Source organism: Schistocerca nitens, chromosome 10 (genome assembly GCF_023898315.1).
Source record: "Schistocerca nitens isolate TAMUIC-IGC-003100 chromosome 10, iqSchNite1.1, whole genome shotgun sequence".
Classification (NCBI taxonomy): Eukaryota; Metazoa; Arthropoda; class Insecta; order Orthoptera; family Acrididae; genus Schistocerca; species Schistocerca nitens.
In genome coordinates, this window is record NC_064623.1 from 225,195,546 (window position 1) to 225,212,159 (window position 16,614).

The 16,614-nt window shown below is 43.4% G+C and overlaps 1 protein-coding gene across 1 annotated transcript in view; it reads right to left on the reverse strand.

Moving 5' to 3' along the window:
- Nucleotides 1-16,614, reverse strand: part of LOC126210481 (putative ankyrin-containing lipoprotein Lxx09580) — a 71,724-nt gene that overhangs the window by 38,912 nt on the left and 16,198 nt on the right. The window contains exons 2-3 of the mRNA XM_049939714.1: nucleotides 6,127-6,274; nucleotides 3,675-3,722 (exon numbers count right to left, since the gene is read on the reverse strand). Coding sequence (XP_049795671.1) covers nucleotides 3,675-3,722; nucleotides 6,127-6,214 — 136 coding nt within the window. The 5' untranslated portion in view covers nucleotides 6,215-6,274. The remainder of the gene's footprint in view (nucleotides 1-3,674; nucleotides 3,723-6,126; nucleotides 6,275-16,614) is intronic.

Consider the following 16,614-nt stretch of genomic DNA (forward strand, 5'->3'; position numbering starts at 1 on the left):
ACACTATTACAAATAAATTCATAAAACTTTGTCAGCATGACCAGGAAGGACTCAGGATTCACACTCATAGCAGTAGAAGTTCAACAACATAACAAAATAAATTATTTTAACATGTGTAATTTCATCATTTTTCACTTACTTTTGGCTGCATTTGTTGCTAAAGATACGCTTTTCTTCGTGAATAACAGAGGTCCTTCGATGACCGACAACTGTAGAGTCAATTGTCTAGTTGATGTGCGCCGATCGGCGCGAATAATGGCATCCGCACGAGTCAGCACGTCTGGAGCAGTGGCTGTGACAGGACGTCCCGAGCGCGGCTGGTCATGTAGCTCTGTTTCTACATTTCCTGAAACTTCCTTTACCCGTCGCCCAACTGTACTCAAATGTTCAAATGTGTGTGAATTCCTAAGCGACCAAACTGCTGAGGTCATCGGTCTCTAGACTTACACACTACTGAAACTAAGAACAACACACACACCCACGCCCGAGGGAGGACTCGAACCTACGGCGGGAGGGGCCGCGTAATGCGTGACATGGCCCCTCAGACCGCGTGGCAACTGTATTATCAACTGCAGCATCGTCATATACTGCACACAAATGTTTTTGGATGTTCACTATGGTTTTATTTTCCTATACACAAGAATTCAATAGCAGCACGCTGCTTGTAACGTGAGTCTATGTAGACGCCACTTTGACGCTGTAGTACGGCTCTACCACCGGTCACAATGGTTCGAAATTTCACCGGCGCACAGAACAAACATCAAATGTGAGGAACCAACAAGGATGTTGGTCTATGTTTATTAATAGCTTTTTAAAAAAAAATGTAGGGCAATACTAACTGAACGACCCTCGTAGATACAGCGGGGTTCAGTGAAGGGCAATGGAAGGAAAGATTTCTGCTCAGATGAATGCAGGATATTTCAGCTGCAGTAGTAAATGGTATAGCTGTAGCAGGACTCGTTACGAACAAGAAGTTAAGGCACAGAGTGAGCTGCTGTGAGCAATTCAGTGACAGTTCATCAGAGTCGACACTGATCTGGGGACGCCAACAACGATAGTTCAGCTATACGTGTCGACATCATTGGCAGGAGAAGAAGACGTGGAGAGAGTCTAAGAGTACACTGAACGGGTAACTGCGTGTCTGAAGGACCATGACACATTAATAATCGAGCGGGATTAGAACGATGCACTACGAGTATATGAAGGAACGGGAAACAGACTTACCCAGTAATGCGGGTTTGTTGGCAGAAATGAGACGAGAATAAGAGGAATTGGGTTCTGCAATAAAATTTCTGCAAGTGCAGATGACAGGCAAGTGTACTGGGAGAGGCCCTGATGCACAGGCAGACACCAGCTGGACTACATCGCTGTGAGGCAGAAATTTCGAATCACTTATTGGCCTGTAACACATAGTCAGGAGCAGACAGACTGAGACCACAATTTATTAATCAAGAAGAGTAGGTTGAAATTTAACAGGAACTTCAACAAGAATCAGTGCGTGAAGAAGGGATATGCTGAAGTACTGAGACATCATAATCAGCGTTTGAAACTCACAGGTATTGTAGAAACTGCGACAGTAAACCCTGTGTTGTTCCTGAGTAGGCAACAGCCTTGCCGCAGTGGATGAACCGGTTCCCATCAAATTACCGACGTTAAGCACTGTCGGGCGTGGTCGGCACTTGGATGGGTGACCATCCGGGCCGCCATGCGCTGTTGCCACTTTTCGGGATGCACTCAGCCTCGGGATGCCAATTGAGGAGCTACTTGGCCGAATAGTAGCGGCTACGGTCACAGAAAACCATCATAACGACTGGGAGAGCGGTGTGCTGACCACACGTCCCTCCTATCCGCATCCTCAACTGAGGATGACACGGCGGTCGGATGGTCCCGATGGGCCACTTGTGGCCTAAAGACGGAGTGCTTTTTTAAAAATCCTGAGTACCTCTGGGGTTTCGCAAGACGACTACACGAAAAGTAGAACACATATGTTGACCTCCAACTACCGACTCGTCTAGATTCTTCCTATTTTTTCAAAATTAATCTAGAGACTAATTCATACTAGAAGAATATTTTGCAATAGTGTGGCTTTCAGAGGGATGTTCCAGTCTTTACAGCTGTGAATGATACCTCAGGGAGCCCGACCAGAGACTGGTTGGCAGTAGGTACATGCTGTGATTTGACTGGCGCTCTGTGTTGGTCACAAACTGCTATTAACAAACGCTCAACACTATAGCGTCAGTGGCTCATCAGCTAGGCTTCTGACATCTTGTCTCGCTGAAACCGACGGTATGTAGCATCAGACAAGAGAGTTCCGTATTTCTGTGTTCCGTCATGTGTTCCCTTTTGTTTCTAATTTCTGGTAACAACCCGCTCACAGCAACGTTAGGAAAGTGTAAATTGTTTGCTTACAGATGAGACCTACAGGGTGATTAAAAGTGTGCATACACCAGTAACTTCCTATCCCTGTTTTCCAACATGTTTACTGCAAGCTCCCCTTCAACCAACATATATCCGATCAACGAAATTCAGTTTCTCTCTAGCAATAAAAATGTAGAAGAACTTACGTACGGTGATGAGCTGTTACAGGAAGGCCATCGCAAAAAAATTAACGGTATTCGCTTAGGTTACAAACAAAACTGGAAACAAACCACGTTTCACACTCTGAATAGGAGAGCTGATGAGTACTGGTCTTTTTATTGATTTTATATCATTAGCGATCAGGGAGTTATAAAGCTGCCTATTTTGCTCGTGTGCATTCCACTGCGTGCTGTTTAAATAATTTTTAAGAAAACTCTTTTCCTTTTCAAATAATCTTTCCTATGGTGAAAAGATTGAGTAGTATGTCCAATAACCTCTTGCTGCGAATTGTTTAGACAGTTGGGAATTCACAACGCTGCTTCACAATTTATGGGGATTGTTGTCACGAACTCTGCTGTTTGTGAAAGCAACTGAGCCACTGTAACGGCATCTGATACAGACAGGAAAAACTGCCGCTGGTGAATGGACACCTTAGATGCAGTGGTGTCACAATTCTGAACCGACTGGGCTCAAAAATGTGTCAGAAATAGAGAACGCATTGCCTGAATGCAACTCTTTCTGTATGATAGCTGCTTCTACTCCATTCGTGAATTGGTAAGCACGAGTTCACAATAAATTATTGCCGTTATCAGCTTTGTATTTTCTATTTGGCTTTGTAACTATTGTGCACATAAAGTGCTTATTATGGAGTCACTGAATAGGTTGTACATGTGAACTGTAATGCTGGAAGAGTTCGCAAATGCATGAATGTTAGCACTACGTTCGCAAGACAGTAGCTTCTTCAATTTTATTGTTTACTCGCGTTCTATACTGAGATGGGTTGCACACGTAATTTTCAGTGAAAACGGCATTGATACGTTCCACTGCCAACTACGATTGTCGCTGTAATGATCTAGGGAAATTCTATGCAACAAGTAAATAAATGTCATCCCAACTAACATAGCGTACAGCATCAAGAGCAGTGATGTACTGAAACTCAATGATGTTCTACAGTTCGTTCACATTAATAATATTACACTGTACTGGAAGCAGTTATTAAATCACGAAGTAAGACTGGTGCAATGAGATACGTCGGCACCAAATGAATGTATTGAACCATAAAATGTCTCTAGGAAAAGTGGAGAATAAATACTTACCTGGATCGTCGGTTCTTAAACGACTGACTGTCACTCCAGCATCAGATCCTGAAAAAGAAATTCATATAAATCTCATCTAAAGAATTGAACATGTATTATATCACTTACTGTTGCGGTTGTGGTCTTCAGTCCAAAGACTGGTTTGCTACTCTAACCTGTGCAAGCCCCTTCATCTCCGAGTACCTACTGTAACCTACATCCTTCTAAATCTGCTTACTGTAGTCACCTCTCGGTCTTCCTCTACGATTTTGACCCCCCACTCTTCCCTCCAATATTAAACTGGTGCTCCCTTGATGCCTCAAATCAGTCCTACCAACCTATACCTTCTTGTAGTCAGGTTCCACCACAAATTTCTCTTCTCCCCAATTCCACTCACCACCTCCTCATTAGTAACATGAGCTAATCATCTAATCTTCAGCATTCTTCTGTAGCGCCACATTTCTAAAGCTTCTATTCTCTTCTTTTCGAAACTATTTGTTGGCCATGTTTCACTTCCATACGTGGCTACACTCCATACAGAATACTTTCAGAAAGGACTTCCTGAGACTTAAATCTATACTCGATGTTAACAAATGTCTCTTCTTCAGATACGCTTTTCTTGCCATTGCCTTTCTATATTTTAAATCCTCCCTAATTTTACCATGTATTTTGTTTCCTAAGTAGCAAAACGCATCTACTACTTGAAGTGTCTCATTTCATAATGTAATGCCCTCGGCACCAACTGATTTAATTCGACTACATTAAATTATTCTCGTTTTGCTTTTATTGAAGTTCATCTTATATCCTCTTTTCAAAACACTTTTCCGTTCAACTACTCTTCCAAGTCCTTTGCACTCTCTGACAGAACTACAAATGCCATGTACAAACCTCAAAGTTTTTATTTCTTCTCCTTGGACATTAATTCCTAATCAAAAGTTTTCTCTTGTTTCCTTTACTGCTTGTTCAATGAACAGATTGAATTACATTCTGTCACTGCATTCTCAACCACTGCTTCCCTTTCATTGCCCTCGACTCTGAACTGCCATCTGGTTTCTGTACAAATTGTAAATAGCCTTTCACTCCCTCTATTTTACCCCTGCCACTTTTAGTACTTGAAAGAGAGTATTCCAGTCAACATCGTGCAAAGCTTTCTCTATGTCTACAAATGCTATAGACGTAGGCTTGCTTCTCTTTAACCTACCTTGTATGAGAAGTCGTAGGGTCGGTATTGCATCGCGTTTCCTAAAGTTCCCCGGAATCCAAACTGATCCTCACTTACTATGAATCTGTTATTCAGTATCATTTTGGGACATACACTGAAGAGCCAAAGAAGCTGGTACACCTGCCTAATATCGCGTAGGGCCCCGCTAGCAAGCAAGAGGGGCCGCAACACGACGCGACAAGGACTCAACTAACGTCCGAAGTAGTACAGGGGGGAACTCACACCATGAATTATTCACGGCTGTCCATAAATCCGTAAGAGTACGAGGGACTGCAGCTCTCTTCTGAACAGCACGTTCCAAGACATCCCAGATATGATCAACAATGTTCATGTCTGGGGAGTGTGGTGGCAGCGGAAGTGTTTAAACTCAGAAGAGTATTCCTGGATACACTCTGTGAGGTGTCGCGTTGTCCTGCTGGAATTTCCCTAGTCCGTAGGAATGCACAATGGGCATGAATGGCTGGAGGTGATCAGACACGACACCTGCCAGAGTCGTATCTGGACGTATCAGACGTCCCATATCACTCCAACTGCACACGCCCTACACTATTGCACAGCCTCCACCAGCTTCAATAGTCCCTTGCTGACATATAGGGTCCATGGATTCATAAGGCTGTCCCAATAACCGTACACGTCCATCCGCTCGGTACAATTTGAAACGAGACTCGTCCGACAGTCATCAAGAGCCCACTGTCGATGTTGACGGACCCAGGCCAGGTGTAAGGCTTTGTGTCGTGCAGTCATCAAGGGCACACGAGTAGGCCTTAAGGCTCCGAAAGCCCATATCGATGGTGTTTCCTTGAATGGTTCGCACGCTGACTCTTGTTGATGGGCCAGCATTGAAATCAGCAGCAATTTGTCACGTTGAACGATTTTATTCAGTCGTCGTTGGTCCCATTCTTGCAGAATCTTATTTCTGGCGCAGCGATGTCGGAGGTTTGATGTTTTACTGGATTCCTGATATTTACTGTCCACTCGTGAAACGGTCCTATGGGTACCTCGAAGATGCTGTGTCCCACGGTTCATGCGCCGACTACATCATCAAATACAAACTCACTTAAATCTTGATAACCTGCGATTGTAGCAGCAGTAACCGATCTAGCAACTGCACCAGACGTTGTGTTATAGAGGCGTTGCCGACCACAGCGTCTTATTCTGCCTGTTTACATACGTCTGTATTTGAATATGCATGCCTAAACGAGTTTCTTTCGCGCTCCAGTATTTATCAGCTGAAAAAAGTAAATTTTTTACCTCTCGTGGACTCTGAGCCACTGTTGTCAGCTGCTATGGCTACTGCCATAAAGATGCAGATGAGCCAACTAGTTCTTCTGCAGGACATGATGGAAGTGGAAAAGCGTCTCTTCTTCCTCAAAATATCTTCAGCACCCTGTTGAGTATCCTGTAATTGTATAAATAAATACAATTAGATAACTCATTTTCTTTCAACAAGCTATAAAGGAAAGTGGCTAGTGTAAATTAATTTATCAAGCTAAGGTGTACAAGATTTGTTTTAAAAATGAATTTTCACTTAGTTCTGCCCAGTACATAGTTTCTGGCTCAGCTAGGCCGTTTACCTCAAGTATTTCGGAAAGTGTTTAAGATATCGCAGTTCTCTTAACAACTGATTAATAATTGTGAGAAGGCGCTCTGTAAACGACTTGTAGTCTTTTGCCGCGCCTTTGTTAACTGCGGGGATCACGGTATCGTCGTTCCTTTTTCAAATGAAACTGTCTTATATGAAATTACGAGCTGATGAGGGGATGCTGGTGCGTTTCACTTGAAGCAGCGGCGAGCCAAGGGCAGGTAACAACAGCGCAGAGTGGTGGGGGAAACTAGGGTCTTAGGCATATTCTGGCGGCTCCAGGCAGCTGAGTCTACTTCGGCTGTTGCCGTCCTCTAAACACACTGCAACAAAACCAAAGACAAGGCGGAAAGTGTGTCGGCGATACGAGTCCGTTTTACAATAAATATGAGAAGAGTTACCAATATTTGTGATTATAAATATTATGACAGTAATAGAAAATTAATGACAACTATTTGAACTGCGATAGCATATGGTGTATCACATGTAAGCTGCGAGTGTCAGTAAAAACTACAGATGTTCAATTTCTTTTGGATTACTTAATCTAAAAGTACAGCCAGTTTTAATAGTGTGAGTTACCCAGTCCCGTTACTAACCATCCCAGATGATGAATATTGAAAATTTAATGCTCTTTAGTCATTAGTTCATGGGTTGCCAATAAGGATTGCTAAAATTACTAAATAAAAATCAAATGGTACATGATATGAGAAATCTAACATGTAACATTATGTGATTGTCTTATCATTTTAAATCATTCACTAATCGATCAGTCGCTCGTCAACAGCTACAGTTAGCAAATAATGTTGCGAGAATGTAAAAGGTGGACGACCTGGCGACGTAACTTGTTTACTGCCGAAGCGCCGTCAGAGATGCAGTGAGTTACTGACTTTGAAAAACCACGGCCCGAAAAACGGACAGAAGAACACTTTTACACATTCTTTTGATGTACGAGATATTCTCGATTAACAGTTACTCAGTTACTCATTTTTTTCTCTCTTGTCTCTTGTAACTTGTGTCGGAGGCGCATGTCTTGCCGCCGTATTATTATCGTTAAAAATAATATTATTTTAGTGTAAAGTAAAAGTGCAATACTAAAAGTGCAATACTGCATAGCAGTATATTTATTGTGCGACGTGTATGTGAAAACGTCAAAGGAATTATTTTCATTACGAGAAGAGTAGTGCGAGTCAAAACGGCATCCATGTTAAATCCTTCATTGCAGTGTAAGTTCATCTATTAATTGCCATAAATTCAGAGTTAAATGGAACTGGTGTATGGACTATTTATTTAGTATAGAATCTATGTCTCACTCCTTCACGAAGTTATTTAATTTTCTTTATGTTTGTGCCAAACAGAGAGTTCACAGTCACGAATTCTTTCGTCGAAATCGGACGGAAGTTGCATGCGGCGAAATGTTTTCTCCGCGCCATATTCTACTGGTAAATGCATGATAAACTACGGCCCCTTAGGGAATTCATGTTGAGCCTTCCAAAAATAATTATATTTTGAATAGGCATTTACTCTCCTCTGCAATGCAACTTCCGACTGATCAGACGATCCAACAAGAAACAACCGCACACGGTCGGCGTTCGCAAATATATTTCCACCACTGATTATAGCTATATGTTAGAGCACAAAAGTAAACATATTGTTATAATTAGCAAATACGAACGGGGACATTTATAGCTGTATGTTTATGTATACACATTACGTAAACATATCGTTATAAACAGCACTAATGAGAGGAGTGCGACGTGATGCTCTTTTTAAACTGGCCACTTGTATTCATACAACTTTACTTGTATATTATATTTTGAGCAAGCAGTAAAGGAAACAAAAGAAAAATTAAGAGTAGGAATTAAAATCCATGGAGAAGAAATAAAAACTTTGAGTTTTGTAATTGTGTGAGGGACAGCGAAGGACCTGGAAGAGCAGCTGAACGGAATGACAGTGTCTTGAAAAGAGGATATAAGATGAAATCAACAAAAGCAAAAGGAGGATAATGGAATATAGTCGAATTAAATCAGGTGATGCTGCGGGAATTAGATTAGGAAATGAGACACTTGAAGTAGTAGATGAGTTTTAGTATTTGGGGAGCAACATAAATGATGGTCGAAGTAGAGAGGACATAAAATACGGACAACCTCTCGCAAGGAAAGCGTTTCTGAAGAAAAATTTGTTAACATCGAGTACAGATTTAAGCGTTAGGAAGTCTTCTCTGAAAGTATTTGCGTGGAGTGTAGCCATGTGTGGAAGTGAAATAGGTTAGACAAGAATAAAAGCTTTCGGAATGTGGTGCTACAGAAGAATGCCGAAAATTAGATGGGTAGGTCACGTACCTGATGAGGAGGTACTGAATAGAACTGGGGCGTAGAGGAACTTGCGGCAAAACTTGACTACAAGTAGGGCTCGGTCGGTAGGACATGTTCTGAGGCATCAAGGGATCACCAATTTAGTATTGGAGGGCAGCGTGAAGGGTAAAAATCGGAGAGGGAGACCAAGAGATGAATACACCAAGCAGATTCAGAAGGATGTAGGTTGCAGTAGGTGCTGGGAGATGAAGAGGCTTGCACAGGATAGAGTAGCATAGAGAGCTTCATCAACCAGTCAGTGGACTGAAGACCACAACACCAACAACAACTTTCCTTAGCGTAATTTCTCTGTGCAAAAAACCGAATGTGAGCACGATTTTGATTCTCGTTAATATCTTACGTAATATTGTGTAGTTCACGTCTAGAGAGGCCACCAAATGACAGTGATGAATGTAAAGTTATTGTAATGTGATGTATACTTGAGAGAGTGTTTCTCTCGGAATCAAAGTGGGACGCAGCGGTGTGAGACGTGACAGGCGCGGACCGCCGCCCTCTCCGCCTTCCGCGCCACCCCGCCGTTCGGCTCTCGGCGGCGGTATCTCCTGGCGGCGAGTCACTCCGGGGGCAGCTCTAGCGCCGTAATCCCGCAGGCAGTGCCGGCCGGGGTGGACGAGCGGTTCTAGGCGCTTCCGTCTGGAACCGCGCGACCGCTGCGGTCGCAGGTTCGAATCCTGCCTCGGGCATGGATGTGTGTGATGTCCTTAGGTTAGTTAGGTTTAAGTAGTTCTAAGTTCTAGGGGACTGATGACCTCAGATGTTAAGTCCCATAGTGCTCAGAGCCACTTGAACCATTTTGAACCTGCAGGCAGTGTCTGGGCGGCGAGTCGACAGCAGCGCTTCCAGTGTGCGAAGAGTCCAACTTGGCGTAATTCGACTCAGCTTAGCCTCACACCATCGCTTTCAGCAGGATTAGAAACACTCCCAACGCAGCCTCAGTGAGTGATTTTGAGCAGTTACTTGAAATTTAAATTTGCACTGGCGAGAAGCGAAGCAGCAGTGAACGTAGACAGTTTTGCCACAACTGTTTGTGATTGCACGCGGCAAGAATCTTCAGCATTTCCACGTTCTTGAGCAAGCTGTAATTTTGTGAATAAATACAGTCTTAAAACTCATTTTCTTTCAACAAGCTATAGAGGAAAGTAGCTAGTGTACATTATATATCACCGTAACTGGCGTCGTGATAAGTGAAGGAGCAGTGCTTCCGGAGTGGATGTTTGCAGGTGCACTTTCGTAGTGTTGTTGTTGTTGTTGTTGTGGTCTTCACTCCTGAGACTGGTTTGATGCAGCTCTCCATGCTACCCTATCCTGTGCAAGCTTCTTCATCTCCCAGTACCTACTGCAGCCTACATCCTTCTGAATCTGCTTAGTGTATTCATCTCTTGGTCTCCCTCTACGATTTTTACCCTCCACGCTGCCCTCCAATGCTAAATTTGTCATCGCTTGATGCCTCAGAACATGTCCTACCAACCGATCCCTTCTTCTAGTCAAGTTGTACCACAAACTCCTCTTCTCCCCAATTCTATTCAATACCTCCTCATTAGTTATGTGTTCTACCCATCTAATCTTCAGCATTCTTCTGTAGCACCACATTTCGAAAGCTTCTATCCTCTTCCTGCCCAAACTATTTATCATCCATGTTTCACTTCCATACATGGCTACACTCCATAGAAATACTTTCAGAAACGACTCCCTGACATTTAAATCTATAGTCGATGTTAACAAATTTCTCTTCTTCAGAAACGCTTTCCTTGCCATTGCCAGTCTACATTTTATATCATCTCTACTTCGACTATCATCAGTTATTTTGCTCCCCAAATAGCAAAACTCCTTTCCTACTTTAAGTGTCTCTGTGGTGTCACCGCTAGACACCACACTTGCTAGGTGGTAACTTAAATCGGCCGCGGTCCTGTAGTACATGTCGGACCCGCGTGTCGCCACTGTGTAATCGCAAACCTAGCGCCACCACATGGCAGGTCACAAGACACGGACATGACCTCGCCCCAGTTGTACGGACGACATAGCTTGCGACCAGACCTACCAAGTCTTCCTCTCATTTGCCGAGAGACTGATAGAATAGCCTTCAGCTTATTCCATAGCTACTACCTAGCAAGGCGCCATTTGTATCAGTGCTTATAGCTTACTACTATTCAAGAGATGTATTCCAACAAGAGAATAAAGTTAAGTATATTATTCCAGCTACGTACTTTTCTTCTTATTCATTAATAAGTCTCATGTTCCAGTACTTCGCGCCCGTCTGCGTTAGTTTAGCGTGCACTTTCAGCCACTTCGATCTACAAGGTGTTGGCCCCGCTGCCGACACATCAGTCTCATTTCCTAATCTAATTCCCTCAGCATCACCTGACTTAATTCGACTATGTTCCATTATCCTCATTTTTCTTTTGTTGATGTTCATCTTATATCTTCCTTCCAAGACACTGTCCATTCCGTTCAACTACTCTTCCAAGTCCTTTTCTGTCCCTGACAGAATTACAATGTCATCAGCGGACCTCAAAGTTTTTATTTCTTCTCCGTGGATTTTAATACCTACTCCGAATTTTTCTTTTGTTTCCTTTACTGCTTGCTCAATATACAGATTGAATAACCCTGTCTCACTCCCTTCCCAACCACTGCTTCCCTTTCAGGCCCCTCGACTCTTATAACTGCCATCTGGTTTCTGTACAAATTGTAAATAGCCTTTCGCTCCCTGTATTTTATCCCTTTCGCCTTTAGAATTTGAAAGAGAGTATTCCAGCTTTCTCTAAGTCTACAAATGCTAGAAACGTAGGTTTGCCTTTCCTTAATCTCTCTTCTAAGATAAGCCGTAAGGTCAGTATTGCCTCACGTGTTCCAATATTTCTACGGAATCCAAACTGATCTTCCCCGAGGTCGGCTTCTACCAGTTTTTCCATTCGTAGTGATATCTTTATAATATCAATAATTATTTATTAGATGTGGATTTCTATATTACTGCATTAGTAAACATTATTATTCCTATTGGACGCATTAACTCAATTAATTTTTTTTTAGTGATTCACTGACCAGCCAATAAATTACTAGGGTGCTTCATCCAAAATCAACGAAATACTACGTTTTATACTTTGACGACACGAAGAAGATTTACATTTCAGTGAGTTCAACAAATTCGGAAGTAAAGTTCTCTCTACGATAATGACGGAAGCTGATGGAATGAACGGAATTTTTTTGTCACGGCCGGCACACGAACCCAGATCTTCTCGCTTAAAAAGGCAGAAATGCTAACCATTACACCACGACAGCGCTATGGCCAGCTGTCCTGCACGAACAGGTCAAGTCCAATGCCCTCTGCAACACAAACTTCAGTTCATACCTTCATTTCCCCCTACATCGTCACTATTGCCAGGGCTCTCCGGCATTGGAATAGCGGCCCAGCGATGGACGTAATGGGGAATTCCTATACCATACGCGATCTTATAGATCTTATAATTAGATTTTCCCCGGGACTTTAAAGTCTCGTCTTTATCTACGGTAATGATGGACTTGTACTGTCCGTGAGCAGACGTGACTGTAGTGCTGCGCTGCTCTAAGGTTTAGCATTTCCGTGTAATAAGCACAAAGAACTGCGGTCGAGTTTCAGCCGCGTCACAAATTTTAATTCGTTTCTTCAGCTTCCACCATTATCGTAGATGAATATGAGACTTAAATGTCTCGGCGAAAATCTAATTATAAGATCTATAAAATTCTATCTGCTGATTTGACAGACTATGCTAAGAAGGTATGATCTGAAGCTAAATCAGTAAACAGATCGAAGTACCGAGTGATCAAAAAGTCAGTATAAATTTGAAAACTTAATAAACCACAGAATAATGTAGATAGGGAGGTAAAAATTGACACACATGCTTGGAACGACATGGGGTTTTATTAGAACAAAAAAAAAAAAAAGTTCGCAAAATGTCCGACAGACGGCCCGGGACAGCAAAACGTCAGTGACTGCGCATGACAATCGTGTATAAAAGAAGGAGCTGTAATGAGAGAGAGAATCAGATGCGCCAGCAGTCGCAGCATTTTGACGTTACCTGAAAAGGCGCTTTTAGTGAAACTGTATTATCAGAATGGGGAATGTGCTAGTTCAGCGTTACGATCCTATCGCCATAGGAAGCGGATTCGAACGGGTAAAGATCCGTTGACAAATGCAGCTGTGGCGAGAATGATTTCGAAGTTCGAAGAGACTGGTTGTTTGGACGATAGACCCCGTAGTGGCCGACGGAGCACAAGACGTAATGCTGCTGAGACAGTTCAGGAAGAAATGGAGACTGTAGCGGGTTCGTCTATTCACGGGGAAGTCAGCGCTCGTGCAGTCGCACGTCACACCGGCATTCTATACACTACTGTTTGGTTGGCACTTAGGCGTACCCTCCGATGCTATCCGTACAAAATCCATCGGCCACATTAACTGTTACCTGGCGATTTAGTGAAGCGGAGGGCATTTGCGGTGTGGGCATTTCAAAAGATGGCGAAAGATGACGATTGGTTGAGTAACGTGTTGTGGTCCGACGAAGGTCATTTCACGCTCCGAGGGCCTGTCAACGCCCACAACTGCAGAATCTGGGCTACCGAAAATCCTAGAACTGTCGTGGAAACTCCATTGCACGACGAGAAAATCACGGTATGGGTTGGTTTTACCACATCTACCGTTAGCGGGCCTTTTTTCTTCGGGGAAATGCGTGATTCGGGTTTTGTAACTGCTACCGTGACGCGTGAGCGGTACGCCGATATGTTACAGAAACGCATCGTCCCCAGCCTGGCTGATAAACACCTGCTGGAACGTACGATGTGTATGCAGGATGGCGCTCCACCCCATATTGCTAGACGCGTGAAAGATCTCTCGCGCGCGTCGTTTGGTGACGATCGTGTGCTCAGCCGCCACTTTCGTCATGCTTGGCCTCCCAGGTCCCCAGATCTCAGTCGGTGCGATTACTGGTTTTGCGGTTACCTAAAGTCGCAAGTGTATCGTGATCGACCGACATCTCTAGGGATGCTGAAAGGCAACATCCGACGCCAAAGCCTCACCATAACTCCGGACATGCTTTACAGTGCTGTTCACAACATTATTCCTCGACTACAGCTATTGTTGAGGAATGATGGTGGACATGTTGAGCATTTCCTGTAAAGAACATCATCTTTGCTTTGTCTTACTTTGTTATGCTAATTATTGCTATTCTGATCAGATGAAGCGCCATCTGTCGGACATTTTTTGAACTTTTGTATTTTTTTTGGTTCTAATAAAACCCCATGTCATTCCAAGCATGTGTGTCCATTTGTACCTCTCTATCTACATTATTCCTTGATTTATTCGGTTTTCAAATTTATACTGACTTTTTGATCACCCGGTATGTCACTCTACGACGACAGCGTCACCACTAGAGATGGGCAAAACTGTTCTTTTCAGAGATTGGATCAGAACTGTTCACTCTCTGAAATGAATTAGCTCTTTTTCATGACTCACCACTCATTTACAAAAGAAAATAAATGAAAGGCACATTGCCCTTTAAACTTGGTTTATTCCAGTACTATACCTGTATTTTGATCTTATTTGATCCTATTTTGAAGTAACACAGATAATGAGTAAGAATTTTGTATTGTTTATTGAAATTTCCACGATATGACAAAGTTTTTGATTATTGATTTATTTTGCACTAGCGTGGTTTTTTGGGTGATCGGAAAATGTTGTAACTTGAGATTTACATTAACAATATATTTGGCTATAATGTATTAAAATTTCATTAACCTCATACAAATACATCGCAAGCCATATATTTTTCCTTTCGAAGACGCCTAAAATCGCAAAATCCGTACCAGAATAAGAAAAAAAAATATAAATTTGACTGTAAAACGAAAGTGCTGCATATAGCCTTACGCAGAATAAAACAAGGAAAATATTGGTGTATCACATTTTGCGATACGTTTATCAGTTCGCTCGTAATTAAAGCGTAAATTCGAGTGTCCATAATAAAAATCCTATAGTAAGAGGAGTCATCAGGAACCTAATCTAATCAGTTTAAACAAATAAAAATAAAATAAAAACAATTGATGTATACATAACATAATAATGTAATATACATAGCGGTATTACTACGAAGAACAATATCCAGTGGGGACAAACTCCAATGCAGAGGCGCTGAGTCGAGCAGGTCGAGCCGCGAGCTTTATTACTGCGTGAGCTGAGACCGCAGAGACCAGAGTGACACCAGAGTCGCTTTGCTCGACGCTCTGGCTAGAGTCGAGACGGTGGGGTGAGCGTTGAGCGGGCGAGTTCCGAGGGTGGGGGGAGCTCACCCGCTCCGAGACAAATCGTCCGTTCCCTTGCGAGCAGGTTTTTGCAAGTAGTTCCTATGTTATCCGCTAGGTGGCTCTCTGTCCTGTTGCATCAACTGCCCAGAGGGCAGGACGTGCGACTGAAACGATCGCCGACAGAGTGCGATGCGAAGTTAAGCTGCGCCAGACACTGCACAGTGCACACGGCAGACGACGCACAGAGACGGCCCGGCATATGTGAAACACAAAATCCAATGGGGCACTGCACAATGCAGGCAGCCAAGGTAGAAGCAGGGCAGAGGCCGGCGCTGGCTGTGTTGTGTGGCGTGCACTGTGCTCTGACCAGCAGAGGCGCTGCTGATATGCTCCGTCTCTCTCTCTCTCTCTCTCTCTCTCTCTCTCTCTCTCTGCCATGGGAAACGTTTGGAGCTACCGTTCTTTTTTTCTGAATCACTGATTGTTCACTCCTTTGAAAGATTGAACTCTATGAATTAGTTCAAGAGCGGATCCCCCATCTCTAGTCACCACAAAGGAGCATGGCACAGAGAACGTCCAAGTACTAGACCTTCTGTTTCTCCGCAGCTCGTGTCTAGTGGCTAGCGTTGCTAGCTCTGGATCACGGGGTCACGGGTTTGATGCCCGGCCGGGTTATGGATTTTCTCTGCCCGGGGACTGTGTGTTTGTGTTATCATCGTTTCATCATCATCACTCGTGGCAGTGGCCAGCTTGGACTGGGAAAAAACTGGTACTTTGTCCGGGCGCTGATGATCGCACAGTTGAGCGCCCCACAAACCAAACGTCGTCACCTTCTTTTCCAAGACTACCTCACTCAGGAAGATCGTATTGTGGTTTCCCTTTTAAACCGTCACACGAACGCCTATATTGCAGGTATCAAAATGAGTGACGACGAGATAGAAATGCAACTAAATTTACTGAAAAGAGGGAAGGCCCCTGGTTGTGGCTGCCACCAACACAATTCTACATCAAGTATCTGAATGAACTCGCCCAGCAGCAGCGCGTTGCAGGTCACTGGAGGAGCGAAGCTACACTAACTAACATCCTGATCTTTATTTTGATTCATCAGTCTTCTGACTGATTTGATGCGGTCTGTCTCAAATTCCTCTCCTCTGCCAACGTTCTCATCTCAGAGTAGCACTTGCAACCTCCGTCATCAATTGTTTGCTGAATATATTCCAATCTCTATCTTCCTCTACCTTTTTTACCCTCTACAGCTTCCTCTAGTGGCACGGAAGTTATTCGCTGGTGTCTTAACAGACGTCTTACCGCCCTGTCCCTTCTCCTTGTCAGTGTTTCCCATATATTCCTTTCCTCGCCGACTGTGCGGACAACCATCCCGTTCCTTACCTTATCAGTTAGCCTCATTTTCAACATTATTCTGTAGTTCCGTATCATAAATGCTTCGATTTCCCTTCTCCCGAAATTCCCACGGTCGATGCAGTGCTGTGCTCGGAACGTACAATCTCAGAAATTCCT